Source organism: Protopterus annectens, chromosome 17.part0, assembly GCF_019279795.1.
Source record: "Protopterus annectens isolate FY-2018-M chromosome 17.part0, PAN1.0, whole genome shotgun sequence".
Taxonomy (NCBI): domain Eukaryota; kingdom Metazoa; phylum Chordata; order Ceratodontiformes; family Protopteridae; genus Protopterus; species Protopterus annectens.
The window spans coordinates 758,483,361-758,496,205 of record NC_056751.1 but is presented as its reverse complement, the minus strand read 5'-3'; the positions used below and the strand labels follow the sequence as shown (position 1 = coordinate 758,496,205).

Below are 12,845 nucleotides of genomic sequence, written 5' to 3'. Positions count from 1 at the left end.
TTCTTCTTGAGCAGGACATTGGCCTTAAAAAATGGAGGTTCTGACCCTTGACAGCACTCAATAATAGTAATAATCTTCCCTATCTAAAAATTTGAGCAACACCCCCTAGGCCCTTAGGTAATAACCAGCCATAGTTCCTCCTGTACCTCTGAGGAGAACATCTCAAAACCTGCATGAACATGTCTGGTCTATGCCAGACACTGAAGCAATCACTGCAGAGGAATCTGAGAAAGAAACCAGACACTCCTCCAGGCTTTCACCTGCCTCAAGAGAGATGTCTGGTGGAGGTGGTACAGCCAAAGAATCAGACCTAACTTTCTTGGCCTTTTTCTTTGTAGACAGCTGGCCTTCAGACTGGGAAGATCCTTCAAAGGTATCCTTATCCAAAAGTTTAAGTCATTGTTTCTCAAGATAAATCACTAGGGAAAAAAGCTGGCTCCTCCAAATCTTAGGGACAAAGGACTGGTCATGAGAAGTGCCTAAACAGAACAAACACTGCTTGTGATGATCTTTATGGGGAAGCTGTCTCCTGCACTGACATTTTCCCTTTCTGGATGACATGAAACCCAACAACCAGATTACAAGGCAAATGTAAGATAAATAAAAAAAAAAAGAAAAAAAGAAAAATGAGGCAGTTCTGTTAAAGCATTAGGACCAGCAGATGAATGGATGTTCAGATCAATGACTGAAGAAGACTGCATTCAGACTGATGGCAAAGAAGTTCTGAGGATGGTATGTCCGGACATCACCTTTATGCCCTACGCCATGAGCGGGGAGCATATGTGTGACATAACATGTACCATCTACAATCAAAAGGCTTAAGGTATACTGGCTGGACATCAGGCTGCCCTTGGCAGGGGTTCCCTATTGTAAAGAATACTGCAACAGTTATATGGAAGGACTTCACTAGGGATAAGGATATTTCTTCTTTTTCCCATTGTTGTGTGATACTGGGGTGAATATATTTACAGATGCAGGGCTACTGGGGTGTGTGGGAAGCAAGCCTCTTGCAAAACATTGTACTTTTCTGTTTTTACATGCTGGTGTTTCTGATTTCTTAATGCAGCAGGAACATAAATCAGTGTAAGGAAGTTTTCCCTTATCTGTACTGGGTCTGGCAGTCAGTGCAGAAGATTAAAGCTATGAGCTGTTAACAAGTTGCTTCTTGTAGTCCAGGGTTTGATTCCCACAGCTTCTGTTTGCCTATTGTGTAACTCTCAGAAGGCACTTAAACAGGTAGTGCTATCGGACATTGGTCTTGGCTATGCAATGGCCTTGTGGACCACATGTACAGTAAACTACCTAGGAAACCTAACCTACTGTTATGTGATATTGGAGTCAGTGCATTTAGAGATGCAGGGATACTTATTTCCATCAAAAAAAATTTTTGTTCTTAGTTTTCACGGAGCAGGACTTCGTTATATGGGACTGATGAAGTTAGTAGCACAGCTAGGGTGGTGAGAGAGGGGCAACTACCCCATGTATAGAGTGTTTGGTGGGTGCATGTTCAGCCAATCTCAATATCTCTTAATGCAATTAAAAGCTGGTATTGAATTTGGGGTCACACTTGAGCTCTGTAGTGATCTGTGTATAGTCTACACTGTAGCAGTTTGCTAGAGTTTAAAAGTAATTTTTTTAACTAATACCGAAGCTCTGTAGCACTGCATGTAGGCAGAGTATAAACTGTAGCAACTATATGCTACATTTGCAGCAAACACTTTGCTATAGTTTAATAAGAAGACATTTTTTTGTAAACTAAAATGAGTGTTATGGCACTCCATGCAAGCAATTTGCTACAGTTAAAAAAAAAAAAAGAAATGTTTTATTTTTTCTTACTGAAACATAAGCATTGTAGTGCTTCATGCAGTCAGGGTATAAACTGTAGCAACTGTTTGCTACAGTTTAAAAGAAGAAATTATTTTTTTTAATTAATATGTTGAAGGAGGGCTGGGGCAGGGTGCAGAAATGGGACTTGGCTGGGGTATGCATCTGGCCACCTGGTTGGTGTGCCAGTAGAAGGAATGTCAATTTATTTTGCTCTACTGTAATAAGTTGATCACTTACAATGTAGCAGCTTATTACAGTGAAGTGCTTTTTTTCCTACTCTACACCTCAACAGCTGAGTCGTTCCGGTGGTGGTGCTGCGGTAGCGTTGTTGCCTCACAGTATGACGCTGTCTGGTTCGATTCTCAGCTAGAGCGTCTTCTGCGTGGAGACATGCGTGAATGGGCGTACCTTCATTGAAGGTTGCGCGTCAGGGCTGGCAACTCGGCACATAAAAATCTACTGCCAATCATTAGCGGACCGGAGTTCCTCTGTGGCGACCCCTAATCGGGAAAAGCCGAAAGACACAACAACCTCAACAGCTGAATCGTTGGGGCTGTATTTTATAGAACCGGCCCAGGGGGCACTGGCTGAACCAGCTATACTTCTGGTTAATCCTGGTCAAACAGATTTCTCTGGAATACCACAGACCTATACATGGTGATCAAAATTCACCCTGTCAAAAACACATTAAAAAAAGTCAAAAAGAGAAAAACAGTTTTCTCTTCCAAACCGGTCAAAAATCCATACCAGTAAATTCAAATACAATCTGTCTGAACAGTAGTAGTGTTACAGAAAGGGTTTTCTAAGGTAAAGTGTAGGGATGGGGTTACAGGCAAGGTTAGGGATACTGTTAGCATGAATTAGTATGGTGGAGCAAATGTATTAAGTTCATAAAACCACTTGCAGGAAACAAAGCTTTACACAGAACAGAAAAGAAGGAAAACCAACGATTCGGATGATAATTTCACTATCCAGCTACATGGAGCACCAGGTGTAACCTGCCACTATACAACACAATCAGACACACAGGTGTAACCTGCCAATATACAAAACAATCAGACACACAGGTGTAACCTGCCACTATACAAGACAGACACACAGGTGTAACCTGCCACTATACAACACAGACACACAGGTGTAACCTGCCACTATACAACACAATCAGACACACAGGTGTAACCTGCCAATACACAACACAATCAGACACACAGGTGTAACCTTCCAATATACAAGACAATCAGACACACAGGTGTAACCTACCACTATACAACACGATCAGACACACAGGTGTAACCTGTCAATATACAACACAATCAGACACTCAGGTGTAACCTGCCACTATACAACACAATCAGACACACAGGTGTAACCTGTCACTATACAAAACAATCAGACACACAGGTGTAACCTGCCACTATACAACACAATCAGACACACAGGTGTAACCTGCAACTATACAACATAATCAGACACACAGGTGTAACCTGCCACTGCACAAGACAGGCAGACACACAGGTGTAACCTGCCAATATACAACACAATCAGACACACAGGTGTAAACTACCACCACACAAGACAATCAGACACACAGGTGTAACCTGCCACTATACAAAACACAATCAAACACACAGGTGTAACCTGCCACTATACAGCACAATCAGACACACAGGTGTAACCTGCCAATATACAACACGATCAGACACACAGGTGTAACCTGCCACTATACAAGACAATCAGACACACAGGTGTAACCTGCCACTATACAAGACAATCAGACAGACAGGTGTAACCTGCCAATATACAACACAATCAGACAGACAGGTGTAACCTACCTCTATACAAGACAATCGGACACACAGGTGTAACCTGCCAATATACAGCACACTCAGACACACAGGTGTAACCTGCCAATATACAACACAATCAGACACAACAGGTGTAACCTGCCACTATACAACACAGACACACAGGTGTAACCTGCCAATATACAGTACAATCAGACACACAGGTGTAACCTGCCACTAAACAACACAATCAGACACACAGGTGTAACCTGCCAATATACAACACAATCAGACACACAGGTGTAACCTGCCACTATACAACACAATCAGACACACAGGTGTAACCTGCCACTATACAACACAATCAGACACACAGGTGTAACCTGTCAATATACAAGACAATCAGACACACAGGAGTAACCTGCCAATATACAAGACAATCAGACACAGGTGTAACCTGCCACTATACAACACAGTAAGACACACAGGTGTAACCTGCCACTATACAACACAGTCAGACACACAGGTGTAACCTGCCAATATACAACACAATCAGACACACAGGTGTAACCTGCCACTATACAACACAATCAGACACACAGGTGTAACCTGCCACTATACAACACAATCAGACACACAGGTGTAACCTGCCACTATACAACACAATCAGACACACAGGTGTAACCTGCCACTATACAACACAATCAGACACACAGGTGTAACCTGCCAATATAAAAGACAATCAGACACACAGGTGTAACCTGCCAATATAAAAGACAATCAGACACACTGGTGTAACCTGCCACTATACAAGACAATCAGACACACAGGTGTAACCTTCCACTATACAAGATAATCAGACACACAGGTGTAACCTGCCACTATACAACACAATCAGACGCACAGGTGTAACCTGCCAATATACAACACAATCAGACACACAAGTGTAACCTGCCACTATACAAGACAATCAGACACACAGGTGTAACCTGCCACTATACAACACAATCAGACACACAGGTGTAACCTGCCAATATATAACACAATCAGACACACAGGTGTAACCTACCACTATACAACACAATCAGACACACAGGTGTAACCTGCCACTATACAAGACAATCAGACACACAGGTGTAACCTGCCACTATACAAGACAATCAAACACACAGGTGTAACCTGCCACTATACAAGACAATCAGACACACAGGTGTAACCTGCCACTATACAAGACAATCAGACACACAGGTGAAACCTGCCAATATACAAGACAATCAGACACACAGGTGTAACCTGCCAATATACAACACAATCAGACACACAGGTGTAACCTGCCACTATACAAGCCAATCAGACACACAGGTGTAACATGCCACTATACAAGACAATCAGACACACAGGTGTAACCTACCACTATACAACACAATCAGACACACAGGTGTAACCTGCCAATATACAACACAATCAGACACACAGGTGTAACCTGCCACTATACAGCACAATCAGACACACAGGTGTAACCTGCCACTATACAACACAATCAGACACACAGGTGTAACCTGCCACTATACAAGACAATCAGACACACAGGTGTAACCTGCCACTATACAACACAATCAGACACACAGGTGTAACCTGCCACTATACAACACAATCAGACACACAGGTGTAACCTGCCACTGCACAAAACAATCAGACACACAGGTGTAACCTGCCACTGCACAAAACAATCAGACACACAGGTGTAACCTGCCACTATACAACACAATCAGACACACAGGTGTAACCTGCCACTATACAACACAATCAGACACACAGGTGTAACCTGCCAATATACAACACAATCAGACACACAGGTGTAACCTGCCACTATACAAGACAATCAGACACACAGGTGTAACCTGCCCTTATACAAGACAATCAGACACACAGGTGTAACCTGCCACTATACAACACAATCAGACAGACAAGTGTAACCTGCCACTATACAACACAATCAGACACACAGGTGTAACCTGCCAATATACAAGACAATCAGACACACAGGTGTAACCTGCCACTATACAACACAATCAGACACACAGGTGTAACCTACCACTGCACAAAACACTCGGACACACAGGTGTAAACTACCACCACACAAAACAATCAGACACACAGGTGTAACCTGCCAATATACAACACAATCAGACACACAGGTGTAACCTACCACTGCACAAAACACTCGGACACACAGATGTAAACTACCACCACACAAGAAAATCAGACACACAGGTATAACCTGTCATTATAAAAGACACTCACTCACACAGGTGTAACCTGCTTCCACATAAGACACTCACACAAACACTGTATTCATCATCACACATGCAAAACACTAAATCTATCTCCTTACCTAGTCCAATCCTAACCCACAAACATGCAGACACACACTCCCATCCATAATGTCCAAATTTCGCTACACTTATCTTAAACACACACATTCAATGTTTGTAGTGGTTGGTAAAAAGCATGTTTGACAAAACATGCATTCTGCTATTTTCCCAAGCGCTAAGCTCACTCCGTGAAATGAATATTCTACCACATGAAGGTAACCCATGTGTGTTATGTATGTACATGTAGGAGGTATGGAGTGTACTATCTGAAGTATATTATATGCGTTACTAAATTAGGGAATGAGTTGTGTGAAGAGTGACAAAAATTGTCCCAAAATTGAGTTCCCTATCTTCAGTGACACATATTTCATATATCACATATACTCCACTTAGCATTTTTACTGATTTTTTTAACTTTGATTTACTGTATCCCGTTCATTTCAGCTGCATGTGATAATTATACTATTTGCACTAATTGTATATTGAATGTTGCTTTTGTAGTTTCCACAGCTTTTTATAAGTGGAATGTCACAATGAGCCTATTTATTTGCATCTTGCTTGTCTGCATGTGTTTGGTCTATGTCCTATCCAGTTTTTCACATCTTATTTTTAATAAAATAATGTTGGATGTGGGTTCTAACGAATAACTGGGGAGTTGAGGCGCACAGGATAGTAATAATTTTTTTCAACAACTTTTATTGATAAGAATCAAAATAGAAATAAAACAAATGAACATAGTTACAAAAGAACGTTTGTATAATATACTTGTAGGGCAATAATGAAGAACATTGGACCTCGCCAGTGTTTTATTTCTACATAACAGTTATCACCGTAACATTCTGATGGCTTGGGCATGCGTGAAGCAACAGTACCCAAGTAGCTGTGAATATGTTGTAGCATAAACTGACTACCTTAAAAATGTAACATGTTAAACAGAGCTGTTTAGCGTACTGTGACAGATTTACATAAAGTAAATATTTACAAGGTAAACATTAAAACAGACCTACTTTGTACCAGTCAGTCATGCATGAAATGTATGCATAACGTACCAGAGGCTGCATAGGGTTTCTCAGTGCTGTGCGATGAAAATTAAAAGTTATACTTAAAATGAGTCTAAAACAAGTGTGTGGGGGGTGGGGATGTGAAGTTGGCTTCTGGTAAACAAGTGATTTTTAACTGGTGGTCTTTTTTAATTTCTGTGCAGTGGTTACATTCCAAAGAAAAATGGCATAAATAATTTACGGTTTACCTGTGCATACACCTTCACAGACTGTGGACATGCAGCTGTGTAATACGTTAATATTACTTTGCAGGACAAGAGAAAATGTTAAATTATATATAACCATCCATGCATTATTTAGTGCAGTAGTGAGAACTTACCTGGTCTGCACTTCAGAACTGTAGCCTTCTGATAGCTGCTCCTTTTTTCTTCTTCTTTTTATTGTACCTTATCAAATCGGGTCTCTATTACCAGATCGAATGTTTAGGATTTCGAATACCTAAACATCGAACTGGTAATATCGAAACCCAAAAACCACAAACGGCCACTTTCACACAGGGAAAGAAATCCCTTGGCCGTTAGGCGGATGTAGACCTTTTGTCCAATGTAGAGCAATCTCAGAGTTGGTATATTTAGTTAGGGTGGGTGTGGGTGGCAAAGCCCCCCACTTCATTTGGGTTTAAAAGTTTTTTTGTTTTTTTACGGCCAAGGGAATTCTTTCCCTGCGTGAAAGCAGCCGTTCCTGTTTTTTTTTGGATTTAGATATTACCAGTTCGATATTTAGGTATTCAGAAACCTAAATGTTCGAGCTGGTAATACAGACCCATCAAATCTTGCTTTGTAAACATAACAGAGACAATTAATACAGAAACTTGAATACAGACCTTGTTGATGAGCGCAGTTAATAACACTGAGAACACGTCTCTGGTTTTCTGGACCTGAACTTACATAAGGTTGATTGTTCTCCATTACTGTAACTTACAGTACACTGAAAACTCTTTTTACACACCAAAGTTAAAGGAAAATCAACTTTTTAAGCACCTTTCAGTGCTGTTAAGCTCTAGACTCCCGAACAACACAGAACAGCATCCAAACATTCTCACTATTGTAAAAAACTGTTTTATAGATTGTCATGTTTCACTCCCCTCTACTCTGAAGGTGAGTTTCTTTACATCTATGTCTCAAGCACACAAGTCGGTTATTATCAGAGACATGATTACAATTCTCTCGATTATGAATCCAGTATATTCTCTTTTTTTTACTTTGCACTCATCCTGATCTTTTTGATAAACTGTGTGAAAGTCCGGTTACACTGACACTGGCTAATGAGACTGGCAAATGTGGATCAATCAACATGGGCTAAAGAGGCTGGTTTTGGGGGAGATGGAACAAAACCATCAGCTGTGCACTATCTCAAGGACAGACACGAGCAGCCCATTGTCTTCTGAACTTACTGAATGAAGGAAAAGTGGATTATATATCGAATTAACAGCTTTCCTAATATGGGAAGAAAGCTACTTTGGCCAAAAATAGGGTACATTTAGTACTCATAGCACCTGCATCAGTATTGTGGAGCGCCCATGTCCTACAGTTCTACAAAGGAGATTTTAAGGACGTCAACAAAGTACCATTTAACTAAAGTTATGCATTTTTCAGTTCATTAACTTCCTTTTTATTTAAAAAGTAATACATTTCATTTTACATTTACTTTTACCACATCTTTCACTTTCTGCATTATTTGCTTCTGGGTGTAATTCTTTAAGCCCTAGTGAAAGATACCCAACTAAAACCATAATTTCATGTTTTAATATGCTCTTTTTTCATTTTTCAACATAAGAATAAAAACTACTTTTGTTTACAGAAGGCTGATATATAATTTTCACTTTCAAATCATCACATAATACAATTTTGTTTTAACCCAATCCACTACATAGTAAGAATGCAACAAGATGAAAAGTAAAAAATCTAAACACACACACACACACACACACACTCGCACTTACACACATGAAAAAATGCTCACTTACTTCCTCTGGCACAAAAGACGACTTTGGATCCATGTTTCACTGAAATAGAAGCAGAAATGCAGTGTGAGCTAGATTTAACTAAATGGCAAACAATGTTCATGACAAAAGTCATGTAACCTACAGCAAAGGACAGGTGCAATATAATAAAGTGACACTTGGATGAGTCAGCATGTTTACATGTATTTGAATACATCTTATATTGGCCCCAGCCTGCCTTCTTTTGCATTAATTTGCCATCATTGGCATTTATTGAGTCACTTCCAGACCTTTACTTATTACAGATTTTGATAACTTGATCTGGTCCCCTGCCTTGAGACAGGAATACAAGAAGGAACCCGCAACACCTGCTTCTGTCCTGTGTATCTGAATTACATTTTTATTGTGATATATGCTTTCTGGTTCCATTTACAATATCCAGGAAAAACAAAATTTCACTCAAATTCCAAATTAGATTTACACTTATATGCCCCATAAATTTACATTTTGGACAATTCCAATGCTTTTTAAATTATTACAGTGATAACAGGTTTTGCACACCTTAAAGTTTTTTGCTTTTACTTTTATCTGTGTAGATATACTATGTAGAAAGCGCAGCTTTATCCAACAGTAAATAACTGACCGACTGTCCCTCTCCCTAAGGCATCCTCATTAAAAATGAGTAGATGGAGTGTGTGTGTGTCTGTGTGTGTGTCTGTGTGTGTGTCTGTGTGTGTGTGTGTGTGTGTGTGTGTGTGTGTGTGTGTGTGTGTGTGTGTGTGTGTGTATATGTGTCCGTGTGTACTTTTAAACAACTGATTCCCTTACCTAGACTGCTGTTTGCCTTGTCTATTGCTCCAAAGGGCCGCACTGGTCACAAGTAGGGCAGTCAGGTTATGGTTCTCCCGTTCTGACTGTGGAAACATTATTTTTGTTTTGTTAACTAACCCCCCCCCCCCACCCACAAGGCATAGAAGTGTGCAATTTTTTACTAATATTTTGTCATCAAGATGATATCCTGTTCTACATTACAGCTTAATCCTAGGGTCAGTATTTGCAATGAAGATGCATATGAAGGGTTGCAGTCAGTCAACAACGTGCATGAGGTTTCCACTCATCTGATGTGCATCAGTGTAGCTCTGGTTATTTTGTAGGAGATCATCTGATGTGCATCAGTGTAGCTCTGGTTATTTTGTAGGAGATCATCTGATGTGCATCAGTGTAGCTCTGGTTATTTTGTAGGAGATCATCTGACGTGCATCAGTGTAGCTCTAGTTATTTTGTAGGAGAAATGCAAAAGATTGATCTACCCAGGGGCTGAAAAAGGTCCAAGCAGATCACTGAGCTACATGGAACCTGTTCAGCTTGGGTGGCTTGTCTGCAGAAGTGACTTGCACAAATGGAGACGGAAGAAATCAATCCCTGAACATCTAGTTACAGGAAGAAGCTAATTAACAGTACAGAGCTTTAATCCTCTGAGCGAAATGCCAGGCAAGGATCTGATGTCATGATCACATGATCACAGATGTGCTGCTGCATTTTTGCCAAGGATCTGATGTCATGATCACATGATCACAGATGTGCTGCTGCATTTCTGCCAAGGATCTGATGTCATGATCACATGATCACAGATGTGCTGCTGCATTTCTGCCAAGGATCTGATGTCATGATCACATGATCACAGATGTGCTGCTGCATTTCTGCCAAGGATCTGATGTCATGATCACATGATCACAGATGTGCTGCTGCATTTCTGCCAAGGATCTGATGTCATGATCACATGATCACAGATGTGCTGCTGCATTTCTGCCAAGGATCTGATGTCATGATCACATGATCACAGATGTGCTGCTGCATTTTTGCCTCACCAATATGGAAGACGGCCTCAATGGTGACGTTGGATCATAAAGTTGTCTCTTTTGAAATAAAAAAACAGGTTGGTAAGCTCAGCAAACACTGTAATTAGAAACTATTCCAAAGCAACCTAGGTCCTATTAAGCGATAGCCTGTTAAAATAAAATGCCCCTCCTAACCCCAAGTTCTTAGCAACCCATGCAACAGTCACAGAGAGCTAGTACAACAATGCAAGTGGCTGTATAGATGCTGCTATACCTATTAGATGTAAGCCTAAAACAAACTCTAAAAACAAACCACACTGGTGGACTCCTAGCCTTAATAGAGTATACAGAAAAGGAAAAAGTCATGGCTAAAATCAAGAAGAGCAACTCCCACAATGATAAGAGCTCTCTAATTAAACTAAACAGGAATCTAAGAGGAATAATTAAGCCCAACAAGGCCAATTACAAGGTAAAGATAGCCTCACAGGCTAAAGATAACCACAAGGCCTTCTACAGCTATGTTTGCAACCTGAAACGCAGCACACATCAGTGTGGCAAACTGGTGGTCATTAGTGCCATTTTCAGCGATATATTGAATCTGCTGGCTGACAAATTCAGCTTAAACTTCACCCCCACCCTTTCCCCCTTCCTCCTCCCCATGAAATATCTACTACCATAAGGAGCAGGTCCTGGCGGCACTCGCTAAGGCCAAAACACAGCCTCACTGTGGGCCCTAACAATATCCCAGGATGCCTCCAAAATAGCTTGAAAGATGACCTGTCAGGATCACTTGACTTTCTTTTCAACTATAACTTCAAAACAGGCTTTGCACCATGAGAATGGAGAACTGCAATGGTTATTCCTCTTCATAGGTTCATAGGTAGGTACTAGGCTATCGGTCCGAGGGTCTACGTAAATCTAGTCAACAAGGTTCCCTGGCTTACGCCACCCAAGAAAGTTATTTTCCTGTGCCACTGTCGAGCAGACACACAGAAGTGATCCCTGGGGGTGTATTTCCTATTTCCCATCCACTCCAAGATTTTTCTTGAAGAGCGCTAATGAAGCACTTTGCTTGACATAGATGGGTAGCCTGTTCCAGATTATGGGAAGTATCTGGGACAGGAATCTATCGCTCCAGCATGTCCTGTTTATTGTGGTGACAAGGTTTAGGTCCCTAGAGCGTGTAGCTCAGAGGGATTGGGATTTCTTTAGGTGTAGTATGTCCAACAGCTCTGGGTATGACATAGCTTTATATGTTAGGCAGAGATCACCTCGGAGTAGGCGATATGCTATGGAGTAAAGCTGGAGTTTTTTGAGATGGTCAGTGTAGGGCATCTGTTTGAGGCCAGTAATCCTCTTTGTGAGGTACTTCTGTGGCCTTTCCAGCTGCTGCAGATGTCTTGTGAGGTACATTCCAAAAGAGGCATTGTACTCTATAATGGGTCTAATGAGTGATGAGTAGAGGGGAACGATGACCTCTTTTTTCTTGGATGAGAAACATTTTGTGATGAGGTGTGTCACGTAGAAGGGTTTCCTGACTACTGTGGTGATGTGACTATCAAAGGACAGACTACTGTCCACCTGAGTCCCAATGTCTCATCACACATTTGGTGTTAAGTAGACTGCTGCCAATGTAGTAGTTCATGGATACAGAGTTTTTACCAAAGAGGATGACAATGCACTTTTTGCACTGAGCTTGAGGCCATGGCTCTGACACCAGGCGTCTGTCTCAGCGAGGCCCTTCTGTTGGATTTCCACATCATTTGGGAGCTCGACTATGGCTCCTAGTTTGCAATCATCTGCGAACTTCATTAGCCAGAGGCTTTCTGTGTTAGCCTGTACTTCAGAGAAGTAGATACCAAACAGGAGAGGTCCCAGGACTGAACCCTGTGGTACTCCACTTGTCACTGGTTTGAGGTCAGATGTGGAGTGTGCAACGTTTACAGTGTGGGTTCTGTCAGTGAGCCAGTTGGCAACTCATCTTGTGACTTAAAGATTTATACCTAGTTTAGCTATAA

General features: G+C 41.1%; 1 protein-coding gene across 1 annotated transcript in view; it reads right to left on the bottom strand.

Moving 5' to 3' along the window:
• HSD17B14 (hydroxysteroid 17-beta dehydrogenase 14) overlaps positions 1–12,845 on the bottom strand; it is a 336,571-nt gene that overhangs the window by 207,770 nt on the left and 115,956 nt on the right. Inside the window, exon 2 of the mRNA XM_044059756.1 lies at positions 9,014–9,052. Coding sequence (XP_043915691.1) covers positions 9,014–9,052 — 39 coding nt within the window. The remainder of the gene's footprint in view (positions 1–9,013; positions 9,053–12,845) is intronic.